Raw genomic sequence first — 14,918 nt, 5'->3', positions numbered from 1 at the left:
TGAAGCAGCATCGAAATTAATAGGCTACTATTATTTGATCCAATGAATCGACTAAATATTCGGTTGGTTCGTATCTGGTACAACAGGCTGTCTTCGAAACGAAAAGAATAGACGATTTGGTGACGCACCATTTACCATGAGGGACATTTTCGATTTGAGCATTCGTTCGAGCGACAGTAGACTTCGATGACATTTGAAATTAGGGTCATCGATGCTTCCTTGTTAGCTCCACCCTGAATTTCATCGATAGCAAGGACAACCGGAAACATTTGGTTACGTTATTGCTTATGATTGGAACATTTGCATTTTAAAAAGTAATAAGAATTGATGCGTGAAACGTTCTGACGAGTCGTAGTTTTTATTGTTTATTTGTTCCTAGAATAATAGATTTTATTAATTCTTAATTTTTTAAACAAATTTTTTGTTTTTAATGAAATTTAATGAGCATAACAACATAAACAATTTTTTCTGATATTTATTTTCTGAAATATAACTTTTACAAGTTTTTTTTTTTTTAAATAACTCTCTAATGGAAAAATAGAACAAAAATTGGAATTATATAAATTCAACTCAAAATTTACTATCACATTTGAAAAGAAATTTTTAGGTAAGATTATATTCAAAACTTGACGAAATATTAAAGTTTCATCGTTTTGAAAAAAAATCGGCAAAAATATTGTTTCTTATATTTTATGCTCTATATATACAAAAATTTTCATTCAAAATTTGAAATCTTAGATTATGAATTTTTTTATAAAATAATGTACGAAAACTTTTGTCTCTCACTGTACATATATCGAAATATATATTAACTTGCTTCTCCTCGCAACAGAAGTTACCAGTTTTTTGTTCGAGAGAAAAAAAATTTTTTGAGTCGATGCCAAACACGGGAATAAAATAGTAAGTTCATATTCGTTATTCATCTCTTGATGATACCTATATGCATGCCAAATTTTACCCTTCGTCGAAATCACGAGAAAAAGATGAGAGCGGCCATTGTTCGAAAATGAAAAGGAGGATGAGTATCGAATCAGTAACTTCGAAAAATTGTGGATTGCAAAAAGTTTTTACTTTAGAGTAATGCTATAATCTTTAGTCAATGATATTTATTCATCTTGATATAATTACATTGCAATATTTTACAAAAATATTAGAGTGATTTAATTATTTAAATCTCAGTACTATCTTGAATAGTTTAGGAAATTTCAATCGTTAAATTTCTTTGAAACAAGTTTTTATTTGTGTTTATTGAAAATAATTTTATATATTTTGAATTAAAATTTTGTACATTAAATTAGATACTACTTAAATATTTTATAATTTTTTCAAATTTTTTTCAAAGTTTAGAATAATAAGAAATGAACCCTGAAAATAAAATAATATGACTATTTACAGAAAGGTAATATTATTAATCATGGGGATAAAATGATGGTAATCTTTTTCATTTTTCATAAATCCATTATAAATCATTTCATAAATCATTTAAGAAATTCAAAATGTATATAGAATGTTATAAATTTTCATATCAATGGTCAAAAAAACTAACTATATCGCGAAGATAATTTTATGTGCATGAGTTTATAATTTCATTAGAAATACAACTTATATACCCGCTATCGTCGAGTATTCAATAATAGAACAACTATTCTAATCTAATCTATGCATAGACAAATCATTATGTACAAAAATAGAATTATCGATATTTAAATGGCTGCACTACTTTTAAAGTTTATTGACGAGAAAAATATCCTACATAAGAAAATCCCTTATTGCTTTGTATCCCAAGTTATTTGAACATTACAAAAGAGAATCAAACTCAAAATAGAGAATACTGTTTTAGAATATTATCGCAACACTGTTAAATAGCAAGGCGGAACGTAACTTTCATCGAACCAACGATACCCGATCCCATCGAAATACCGCAAGTCTTCTCGTCCCCTCGATTTTCGAATATTTGGCCGCGGTCCAAGCTTTTCTCATCAGACGAAGCAGCGTTCCGAGTCACGACATCGAATACGTATTAATGGACAAACCTCATCAACGGTCCGTTAAAGATGCGTTTAACGAACGCCGACACCGACTTTTCTTCCAACACTGTCTCTACAGCTCATAAATCCAACCAACTAACCCAAGCTACAGATATTCGAAAACGCCTTCTGTAATTGGTTCGATGTGCGCATGCGCGATACACGTTTTTATCACGTATACTTACGATTGTGCATCGTATTTATCTTGTTAATAATTTTCCTATAGAGATATTACGAAAAATATACGAAAAATTAGTTTCTTTTAAGCTATGTACTTGATTTCTTTAATTTATTTTTCGTAGGATTTTTTTGTAGGAAGCAAAATTTAATTAACTTCGATAATTGACTGAATAACGTTTTATGAATATAATAATTTTAGGTAAATAAAAGGTTATAGCAGTGCTTCCTATAGCAGAAATCTAAATTACTAAAATTTTCAATTAATCGTGAAGTAAGAGTGATTTTTTGATTATTTTTTCTATAAATGAAATAATAATAACTGAAAATTTTAAAAAATGTAATTACCGAGAATTTTATTTTATATTTATGCAAACGAATAATTTTTATTTTCTCGAAAATGGAAAATAATTTTAATTAGAGTGGAATATTTATTCTACTTTGAAAAAGTTAAAGCAAATTTTCCGTTATGATGATATGCATATCGAAATAGTTTGGATTTAATGATTACATTCCGCGAAATTCCGTTTATATATACTGTTGTTATGAAATATTACTATTATTCTATTTATTGTATATTATTACAATTTCTGAAATCTGGAATCTCATTTATATTGTAATTTGCTTTTCGGTTTATTTAATTTTTCTCTTATTTTTAAAAAAAGAAACTTTTATATATCTGCAAAATACGATGCAAAAATAAAAAATATCTCAATTTGAGTTTGAAAATTTAATAAAAAATTTTGATAATTAAATTTGATTTTTCTTATTTAAAAAAAAATAGAATTAATTATTTTTTTATCTTATATTTAATATATCTTATATAAAGTTATACAAATTTTATAATATTTTAATGAAATATCTATTAATTTTAAGATTGCATGCTAGATTTTTACTGCATTATGTGAAAATCCTATTCAAATATTTTTATCTTTCAATTAGTTCATATAGTAGAGGTTTTATTGATTCTTTACATCGGTCTTTTCTTCGCAAGATATGCTCGAACTATCAAGCGAACAATATCATTGAAATAATATATGTGTATATCTCTTGAATTTTCAATTTCTTTTCGTCTTTTATTAGCTGTCATTAGTCTACTCATCCATAACAATAATCAATAATCATGACGTAAGATTAAAATTTCATATCATGCATTATAATATGCTTGATCGATCTATTACGAGATTATGTTAAAACTAATATTGTATTCGATTTACGATTAAATATTTCTTGCGTAAAAATTAATATTTCTTTCGTCTAAGTAAAATTTCCACCAGCCATTATGTATTTGCTGACTCTGCTATAAGAAAGGACGGATTAATATCGCGCTTTATTGATTTCGTGTCACGCTAAACTGCTTTCTGTTGCCGATGGAAGCCATATTCCCGTGTCTTCTAGTCTCTTTGTGAAACGTATCTTATGGTTCACGGTCGTCGTTATCACGTGTACAGCAAAAAAAGTCAATCACACTCGTTTTTTACTATAATTTTTCAATCACTGAATTAAAATAAGTTAGCAATAAAGCAAACTTTCAGTAATTTGTCGAAAAATACTCGAAATAACAGTTTGCAACATCTATGATGCGGAGGTTATAAATTGTATACAAACGTGGGTTAATATTAAGTTGGCAGCATTGTTTTCGAATCTACTAGTAAGTTTATTATTACTAGCGGTAACTTGCATTTATGAGTCAAGATATAGTAAGGTTATAAATTAAACCCTTAGAACCCGGCATCGACTGATGTCAAGTGCTTATGTACTTAGGTACTTATGTACTTATGTACTTAGGGCTGTGTAAGTATTGCAATCTCTCTTCGAAGTTTCAGACCGTAGATATATCAAAATATTAATTCGTCGATTCTCCACGTCTTTGGATATGATTAATTTTATGTTTGGTTTAAATGTAGTGATTTTTGTCAATTTTGTAAATATCATTATTTTTTTAGAAAACTTTATTTTATAATTAAAACAAAATTTCATTTAAATACTCGAAAAACTAACAATTATTAATTAGAACTTTCTATAATTTTTTTAATAAATAATACGAAACGTTGGTAATATTTTTATCATCGGTCTCATAATGATGATCAATAAAATGATTCGTAAGAATCAAAACTGCTTTGATGCTAAAAATAAAATTTTATAAATGAGCTAGAAGATCGAAACATCATCGTCGAGGAGGCACGTCAAGATATATAAGAAAGATTCGTGGTCGGTTCAGAGGCGTTTGTAAGAGGAATGGAGAGGCGAGGTCGATATTCGAGGAATCCCTGCTCGGATCTGCAGCTCCTTATACCTACCTGTTCATGCATTATCTTCCGTTAACTCCGTGCATACCGTTATTCGTTCCTTTGCAACCACCAGCTGTACCGGTCGAGCTGGAATTCGCGTAGGCTTGATCTCCCACGATCGCGCGCGCGCCTTTACTCTTACTTTCGCCTAACGCAACGACCTGCTGTTCGAGCATAGAACGACACCATTTTTTTTCACCAATACCGACTGATCAAACATAATGTTTCTCGATGTTTCCTGATGCCACGACTCTCTTTTACGTTAAATCGAATAAAATACTACCCCCTTTTTTTTTCTTATAATTAAAAAATATTTTTGGGATAGTTGATTATTTTTCGAAATTCATTTCTGATCCACGATGAATTTTTTACTCGTATAAATATTTTACTATTTCTTACCGTGAATTTATTTATTTTACTTCGAGAGAAAAAAGATAGATTCAGGTTCACATCCTAGATTAAAAATGATCCAATCCGGGTCGTTTTTGACCCGTGCTTGAATGTAGATATAGTAGATATAACGTTGCTTTGAAAAATGCAGCTCGAGAACGGCTTTGTTGCCTTTTATGGATCGTCAGAGACGTACTATTCGGCTTCCTTTGTTCTCGAAAGAGACGAGAAAAAATACAAAAGAACGAGCCAAGGGGCTTGAAATGGCGGCAAATCATAAAGTAGTCGATAGAGCAACAACGTTTTTTTTTAGAGAAGAATAGAATCATATCTCGATTTGTGTCATTAAATGATACTGACAGATGTAAGAATTGATAGCTTCTTGCTTTCACTCGTTTTCTTCATCTTTCATTTTGCGGCTGATTTCGAAAAAATGGGTCTTTTACCAATCGTTAAATGTAAATGTATTGAAATAATTAATAATTATGGAAAATTTCATTATAAAACTTTCTATACGTAATTGCAAACAAAAGTAATTATACTTATTTCTCAAAAAAAAAAAATATATTACTCTCGTAGGTTGAAAAACGTTTGTTTTTTTGATTGCAGAACATGAAGTGAGAGAGTCGAGTTTTCATCAGGGATGAACTCCTGACGAGAGAGCAACGTCATCATTCGTCATGATGGAACCACCAGTTACAAGCAAAGTCCTGCGGGCTCCTAGCCTGAAGAGAGGTCAGGAGAACGTCAGGATTCAGGATAGGGTGAGTAAAATAGAAATTTTCATTCATCGAAGCTACGATATATATATATATGTGTAGATGATTATGAGAAAAATATATTTGAAATAAATCATTATTTTTCATACTTATCGTGGACGAAAAATTCGTAGAATTTTGTTTTATTTTCATGCGAGAAACTGCAGGAATTTCTTAAGTTGAGCCATATAATTCATAGTAGTCTTTGTTATTGTATCTCGATGTGCGCATGCGTCAGAATCATCCCCACCACTTTCTGAAACTTCGGTTTGCGTTTTTACACATTGTATCAGGAGAAAGAGCGAAACATCGATGTTCTTATTTCAGTTAAATTTATTATATTTCATTTTCAGTAAAGAATGAAAATAAATAATTGATAATTCACTATTATAATTTTATTGATATCATTTATTGTTATAGTGATATAGTGGACATTTCTTAAAAATAGTGTTTCCAAAGACTATTGACATGATAATTCAAGATATTTCACATATAATATACATATAATTTGATTTTCATTTCTTAAAAGATAATCATCTCTGACAGTTATGAATAAGTATCTATTAAAACTATCGTAAACCAAACGTCAATTACGAATAACGATATGAAGAAAGTTTTAAAGTATAAATAGAAAAACATTATAAAATGCTTTGATAGAACGTATTGTTATATTGATTCTAATATGTAGAAAAAAAAAATTCATTCGTTCATTCAAACGTTTTGTCTACAGTTTAATATATATTAAGATATATATTAAGATTGTAGTTGATCATGGCAAAAATATATACATGTAAACATTGTCGTGATGTGATGAATATCTTCCATGATCAACAACGCCATCTGGTCATTCTTAATTGTTCCTTTATAAAAACAAATAACGAGGATAAGTTTTTCTTAATTTGTCGTGAGGATGATCTTTTTTTTTTAGTTTTTTTTTAGTTTTGTTGCGTGAATAATAAGAAAGTCTGCTACTTCTTTAATAGATCCATGTAGTAATTGGTTTCAACCATGTTACATTGAAGTTTTCTTTGACTAGCCGGCGTGCCTAACGCGCGTTTGCTTCGTTGCCGTTTATGTGTTTGATGAATATATGTGCTTGATCTTTCTAAATCTACAAAGTTGGATTTTTTTTGCGATTCATAAAAATGCCAATTAAATTTTATGAACGTTATCTTAATAACGATTCAATTAAAAATTGGTATAAATTTAATGAATAGCGGCTATCAATATACAACTTGTAAGAATTCATAAATATTCATGTCATTGCATAAATGTTATTATGTATGATCTCTCTTCTTAATCTAGAATTTAATTTTTAAAAATTTTAACAGAATGTAATTAATTAAAAAATCTAATATCAATTAATATTTAATAAGAGTAATACGTAACGTATTACGAGATTTTGTTTAAAAGTACTTCAAATATCACACACGCTTTTTTTAAATTAACAATCATTGATAATTTTTACATGAGTTATAATGAAAGCTATAACTGTTTTACATAAAAGAATAGAAGAAAAGAATTTTTTTATATATATTCTAACAGAGAATATTTTTAGCTATTATTTTTGTAAAAGAAAAAAAATGTTTTAAATAATACATTAATATTTATGAATTTCAAAGCTTTGTTGTTTTCGATATATATTCCAAAGAAAAATATTTTTTCAAAGTCAAAGTTCAAAAATGAATATTTGGTCACGAATCGCTGTTTTCCAGACTAGTTATATATTGTGCAAATGTCAAAGAAGGAATTCTTGAAAAAAGCACGTGACGACACGAGCGACTCCATTCTAAAGCATGCCGGTATACGGTTGAACCATCGAAGACAATAGACGCAGTCCAGTTGTGACGATTTCTCGATACGTGCCGGATGCACATTATGCATCCCTGTCGATACAACCAAGTCTCAGATTGACGTCATTGCGATTTGCCTTTTTTCGAAAAGTCGACTCGATTTGCCGCGGTTCAATTTTGATCAACCGGTTTCTATATTCACAGATACACATACACACATAGTATTCGAATACTGCTACTGAAATATAAAACAATAAAAATATATATGTTAGATTTAAAAGATAATTCTTGTAAGATATAAAGATAATATCTTGATATAAAAATCTCAAGTGAATCAGATAATATTTACAAGAGTCATGAATCATTTCCTGCAAATATATATAGACATAAGAAAATCGCAAAAATATTATATTTATACATTACTTTATATTTTTACTTATTTGATTATTATCCATGTTCATATTTCCAATTAATTTTCGCGTGAAATTGATGTCTATAGTATATGCTATATTTTAATAATCTTCTATTTATTTCAAATAATAAATGCTTAATAAAATCAATGTGGATTTTATAATGGAATGTTGAAATTTATATCGTGTACGTGTATCTATTTTACAGTTATAACATAATCTTCGAAATTTGAATTTAACGTATGTACTTTCATTGTTTAACGTAGCAAGTATTCGAATACTTTCGCGTGTATATGTATTTCAGGTATGCGCAAACGTGGGCGTTGCGCATTGTACGTGCGCTGCAGTGCGCAGTGCCATGCGCACGCGTTGCACTTGCAGCCCGCATTCCGGGTTCGGTCGCTTCTCGAGGTCTCGTCATTCTTTGTGGAAAATTCACCGTTCGCTTCCACGCCACTTTCCCTCTCGGCCAACCTCTTCCTACTCGTGGATCGGATTACATACTTGCACACGTTGCTTTCGTTACATCAGTTCTTAATGTAACGTCTAATGATTTTTTTTTGTTTCGCCTCCATGTATCATCATAATCGACGACGAATTCTTTCTTGGTAGGGAATGATGGATTAAGAGAAAGAAAAATTTACTGTCACTAATTTTTCTGATAGTGATATCAATCTTTTTAAATGATAAGAATATTATATGTAAGGAAGTGGTAGTTATTTGCTTTTGAAATTTTCAATTTGAAACTTTCTGCGGTTGACGAAAGTTATTAGTTTCTATTCTATAAATAGTAATCGTTCGAACAAGTGGTCGCCGATAAATGGACAATCTTCTTTATCTTGTGAACAGTATTCGGAATGATTATGACTTTAGGCGCTCTCTATCAATTGAATCGTGTACTATACATGTATAGAGATTGAAATCAATGATAATGATCGAATCAATGATACGATTGAATTTGTAAGGCATTTAAATCAAAATATATAATTAAAAGAAAAATTAAAATTTTTTTTATATTATCATATACGTTTAATGTTACAAAGTAAGATGACTTAACTTAAAATTCAAAATTGAATTATGTGATATATATCTTATATATTACATATTATATGTATTTATTTCTCTTTCAATTTATCGAAAAACGAATTGAAATTTGTTGATATGGTTTAATTTGACTTAATGTTGTTAATTATTTTTTTTAGTAGATTATAAAAATAAAAGAAAACAAATAAAATATTTTTAATAGTTATGAAATTGAAATATGTAATATTTAATATTTGAAAATGAAAAGAATTTAAGACTATTCTTTAAAATTCAGAATGAATCGTATTTCAAATAATTAAAAAAAGATGAAATTCAAACTTTATGAATCCAGCTTTCGAAAGTACTGTTCTTTAAATCGCAAACGTTGAAAACGTTGTACGCCCACCCGAGCTCCAAAATCACAATTGTGTGTAAATGAACGTGTGGGTAGGCGGTTGAGAATTATCAGTTCTACTTCTCTGTCCTCGAGAACGTTTCGAAGCAATGGCTTTCATATTATTGACGGTTTCAGAAATTGGGTTAAAATTGTTTGCATTTGGCGGAAAATGTATATTTAGAATTTTATTTAAAATTATAAGTCGTTGATAAATTGAAATAATTAAAATTCGTATATTAATTTATTGAAATTTAAAATAACAAATATTTTGTAATTATTTTTGTAAATATATTTTGATATCATAACTATGAAAGAGAGAAGAATTTAATAATTCTTTTCACTATCGTTTTTTCTTTTAGCTTAGATGCAAAATTCTGAAGATTTAAATTATTTATGGAATTGTGATAATTATAGATCATATTATTATTTATTATATTTTAATATTCATTCGTTATAATATTTATAATATTTATTCATTGTATATTATTCGAATCCACTTAAATCGTTATTATTAGATGCATTTTCACATATTTATGAAAAATTTAAAATTGTATAAAAATGTAAAAAAATGCACATAATAAAAATAGATGTAAAATAAAGTGCATCAGAAACAAATTTAAATTTTATTCATTCGTAAAAATTTCAATCTACATAAACATTCGTACTCTCATTATTATTTGATATTTACTTCAAGTTTAGATATTGTAAAATTATCGAAATCAGGAGAAAAGAATAGAAAAATTATCGGATGTCGTCGCAAAAATTAAATTAACTTTGCGCGATCAGTTGTACCCCAACACCTTGCCATTGACCTTTCAAATAATTATGCGGTTTAAAGTAATCTTCTGCCCAAAAATCGTAACTTGAATCTCGAATTCGGAACTGGTTTCCCTCCGGCTGACCGAGACCTCGAGAAATTTATTCGAGATGCAGAACAAGTGCAATTTCGATGTAACTGATACGAATCTTTGACCCGTAGGTCGACAAACTTTAATCGAGCCACTCTCTCTTAAGAAGTCCAGTTTCTGAAAAATTATTTATTTCAACATCGAAACGTATCGATTGGAATTTTATTTTTCGAAAAGAAAATTTGCATCGAAACTGAAAATCCATTATTCGGAGATACAGATGTTGTGAGAATTGTTAGTGGTCTCAAAAATTAGAATTTCAGAAACAGATAATTCGAATGTAACGACAATTAATTTAAAATGTGACGATTAAATCGAGCTAAATTATATATAATTTTCATCCAGATTTTTCAAGAATATTTAATTCATGATAATATTTTAAATATAAATTGTGTACGCTAGAATAAATTAATAAATTAATATTAAGTATAGTAAACAAGAAAATATTGAATTTTCAAATTTAAATATGTAATATTTTTTATTCGTATATTTCTACTAGATGTTAAAATATTTTAAAAATTTGCATAAATTACAATAATGCTGACGCTGTGTCAAATTTGAAAATCATGTCTTGAAATTGCCTTATACGAAATACAAGTGTATGAGTAATAATATAAGTATTAAAAATATTTTAATAATCGTAAAAATACGTAATAAGCAAATGAAGAGTTTTATTCGAAAATTCAAACGTGATTTTTTCCAAAGTCACCAGTTTAAATAAAGTTTTTAAATAAACCTTCAAATTTACCGATTGGTGAAAAATGAGAGGGAGAGAAAAAAAAGAGAAGAAAAAATTCTTTATGTAATTTTAAATTTCTAAAAGTATATTGCGTGCTTTGAAAACTCGAATCTATTATTTCCAGGAATAACAATGCACGTTAAAACGAGCACTATTGTATTCTGCCATATATGTATCCGTGTATTTTAACTCGATTTGACGGCTGGATCATTCTTCACCCGATTTAGCAATCGACGATAATGCGATTAGACAAAAAAAAAAAAGAAAAAAAGTTAGATACGTTCGGATCTATCTATGCGAATTATTTTTACACTATTTTTACCTCGAAAGTTAACACATATCTGTTCTTAAGAGACATGTGAATTATAACATATATTAAATATACGTGTACATGTTTTTTACTACGTATTTTTACTTATTACTTATTTATACTGAATATGTACTAGATATCTAAAAAGATAATAAAGCTTTGATTATCGAATATAATGTCGTTAAAAGCGAACATTATAATTACTATAATGTGGTTTCTATTTATTTACAAAGAAATTATATTCTATTTATTAATAAGATTGTATATTATTCGTTATAAAGGTAGAATTCTATAGTAATCTAGCAAAAAATTTCGAACTCTAAATGGAATTTTAATACGATGCTTATGTATTCTTATAAGAAATAAAACATTTTTCATGAAAAATATATTTTATATTATATTATTATTCCATCGAACGAGCGATATTTTTTATTGCAATTCGAATTAATAAAATAAATCTTCGGTATTTCATTACAAGTTCGTGAAATATAGAGACCGAATTCGAAAAATCAAATATAAGAGCGAAAAGAGAATAGCGTGATAACAAGCAATTTTATTAATACCGATTTCAGACAAGTAATAAAAGCTTGTAGGAAAAAGAATAAAAAAGAACAAGATAGAGTGAAAGGGTTGATAGGGCGAACAAAGGTGTGTCCTTTATTAGCCATTAACCTCCGACGTAATAAAGCCTAAAAGCTTTTCCGAGACCACTGACAACAGTTGCTAAACATGTCGTGCTTTAAACAGTGTTTCTCAATTTATTCTCAATATTGGATCGATATTATTAAGATTGAAACTCGTCGAAAACATTTTTCGCTCTTCAATTTTTAGAAATTTATCTTTTCAGTTATATAATCGAACATGCTTAACTATAGTCAATATATTCGAAAACTATATTTAATAATCGTTCGATATTTTTATATTTATAAAATTAAATCCTAAAGTTCATTTTACGGTAATTTTTATTTCATTAAATTATTAAATTAATAAAATTATCAATTTTAATCAAGAAATGAATATACGAGTCCATCTTAAGTCAATTTCTAAATAAATACGCACGACCGATTGTCGATTTTAGTCGATAGTTACCGAATGTACACGATTGATCGTCGATGTTAGACGACAACTACCGAATACACACGATTGATGGTCGATGTTAGACGACAATTACCGAATACACACGATCAACCGTCAATTTTAATCTGCAGTACATATAGCAAGCAACTCAAAAAAAAAAAAAATTAATAGTTCATTTCGATACTTTTTAAATAAGTATTTAATCCTCGTGATTTCAAATCTCAGAAACACAAGTAGAATAGTGTATCGCAAAATTGGGATATGGAATGGGAATGTGTCGATTATTCAAAGAAATAGATGTTACGAGAATTGCTTTACACGTGCCTCAAAAACTGAAGTCCAGTTTTAGAAATTTAAAGTTCTAGAAAGATAACTTACGATAGTTAAACAACCAACTGCTCGAAATAATTGAAACATTCGAAATATTAGAATCGCTCGGTTTTTTTTTTCAGATTGTTTGAAATGAAACATATCTGGTAATCTATTGTCCACGATATATTACGAATAAATATATTAAATCACGCGATAAGAAGGTTGAGAAACGCTGCATTTCAGAATATGCATTTCATTCATCAATATTTCACTTCATTAATTCAAAATGCTTTTCCATTTAGAATCTGAAACAATGAATCATGAAAGATGAAAATATGAATGATAGATATTTGATATAATGAAAATTTAATAGATATTTAATGATATTTATTATTAAAATTTGAAAAATTTTCCATAAGTGATATATCGATATTTGGTATATTTTTAATTTTTTCTAAAGATTTACAAAAAATTATTTATTTCGTTCGTTATTTTTTTTTTTAATGACAGAAATATTGATCCAAATTTTAATCCAAATACAAAATTGTTATTTGATATGATGAATTATAATTGTACATACATATAAAATTGTAATTATTATATAGAAATTAAAAAGAATTTAACGAAATAAAATAAGAATATATTAATACATACATGTTTTAAAAACACGTGATATCTTTTTTCCTTACTATATATAAATAGAATAATATTTTCAATACCATTTCTCTTCAGACTTAATTAACAAATTACCACACATCTTGTTAAAATTTATGCATAATTGAATAATTCGTTTTGTTAGCTTAATCAATTTAATGAAAATTTTCGATTGTAAAGAAACTAATATATAATCGAAAATCGATTCTCGGTCGATAAATCAATATCAGAGAAATCAATTTACCATCGCGGAAGCGGAAGGAACGTTACCTCCGCACGACGGATGCGAAGATCAGTGATTGAATTAATTATTCGGCCTCTCCATTCTAGTCGCACGAGTTCGTTCTCTTTTCACGCTTCGAGTTCGTTGTCCGATCGAATGGTGAACTTGTCACGCATTGCACTTTGAGTATTTGTTGAATATTTCAATCGGAAGAATCTAGATTTTTATTCGATGCTATTTTCAAAATGATAAAAGACAGTTCGACGATTTTCTCTTAGACAGTTTAATTGTTGATGCAAATAATACGATTTCATTTCGATCAAAAATTTATTTTTTTCTTTTTATATCTTTACATTCGATATATTTTCGTTTTCATTGTTATATGTGAGTTATGAAAGTATTTCTAAACTTATATTTTCGAATTTAAAATTTTAATTTCTCTCAATTTCATTTGAATCATCCTATACATATATCATTGAATGATACAAAAAAAAAGGGAAGAATGAATTACAAAGCCCCATTGTACAATAATACAATAATCTTTTCATTGATAATAGTAACTATTGTGATTAATTTTCATGTTAGATCATTTTTGATTTAACAATAAAAAGATAAAGTAAAGAAAAATTAGATAAATTTTGATCTATTGGTGTGATTCATTTTTGATCATATCATACTCTGTGATTCATAATTCAAGAATTTATCACATTTACTCAAATAATAAACTTTTGATGCTTTCGTTTATTAATTTTTGACAACAGTTTATACAAATATTTTTTTAACGTTTTTTATATATAAATTCAATGTTTCTGATAGAGTTACTCTTGTAAAGGAAATTCGTAATATGAAATTTCGTAAGCAATCATATGTTAATCGACCACATTAAACATGGAATTTGAGTGAAAAACATTGATCGAATGACACGTTTAAACATGATGCGTACATTTTGTGGTAACGATTACCGATTAATAAAGTGCGTCAATTGTTTCTACTCTTCTCGTGTGAAGCATACCGGTGATGAATTGTATGTAAATTTCGACGAAATTACGACAGGTTTGGTGGTTTGTCGAATCGATATGCATCGACGAGCAACTTGATTACATCATATGACTAAATAACTCGCCGCTGTTTCTATGTAATTATATGTCAATGACGATATTGACAATTCTTTTATTTTATATATTGTCCATTAAAGAAAAAAAATGTATGTATTTCTTGAAGAATCCATAAAATAATTAGATTTCGATTTCAGAAACATTTAAGAAACAATATTTTATAACTGTAGTTACTGTTGTTCCATGCATTTGTTATGCTCTAAAAACAAGAAATGTTTTAATATTTTTATAAAATATAAAATGTAGAATATAAAATATTACATATTATTGTTATATTATATTTTTCTAAAAATTCAAAAAAATTTGTTTTTTAT

The 14,918-nt window shown here is 27.9% G+C and overlaps 1 protein-coding gene across 21 annotated transcripts in view; it reads left to right on the top strand.

Moving 5' to 3' along the window:
- LOC108000359 (mitogen-activated protein kinase-binding protein 1) overlaps positions 1-14,918 on the top strand; it is a 119,492-nt gene that overhangs the window by 39,520 nt on the left and 65,054 nt on the right. For all 21 annotated transcript variants that reach the window (XM_062086346.1, XM_062086341.1, XM_062086344.1 and 18 more), the window contains one exon: positions 5,495-5,649. In XM_062086346.1, the coding sequence (XP_061942330.1) occupies positions 5,566-5,649 (84 nt within the window). In that variant the 5' untranslated portion in view covers positions 5,495-5,565. The remainder of the gene's footprint in view (positions 1-5,494; positions 5,650-14,918) is intronic.

Source organism: Apis cerana, linkage group LG16, assembly GCF_029169275.1.
Source record: "Apis cerana isolate GH-2021 linkage group LG16, AcerK_1.0, whole genome shotgun sequence".
Taxonomy (NCBI): Eukaryota; Metazoa; Arthropoda; class Insecta; order Hymenoptera; family Apidae; genus Apis; species Apis cerana.
This window is presented reverse-complemented; position numbering and strand designations above follow the sequence as displayed.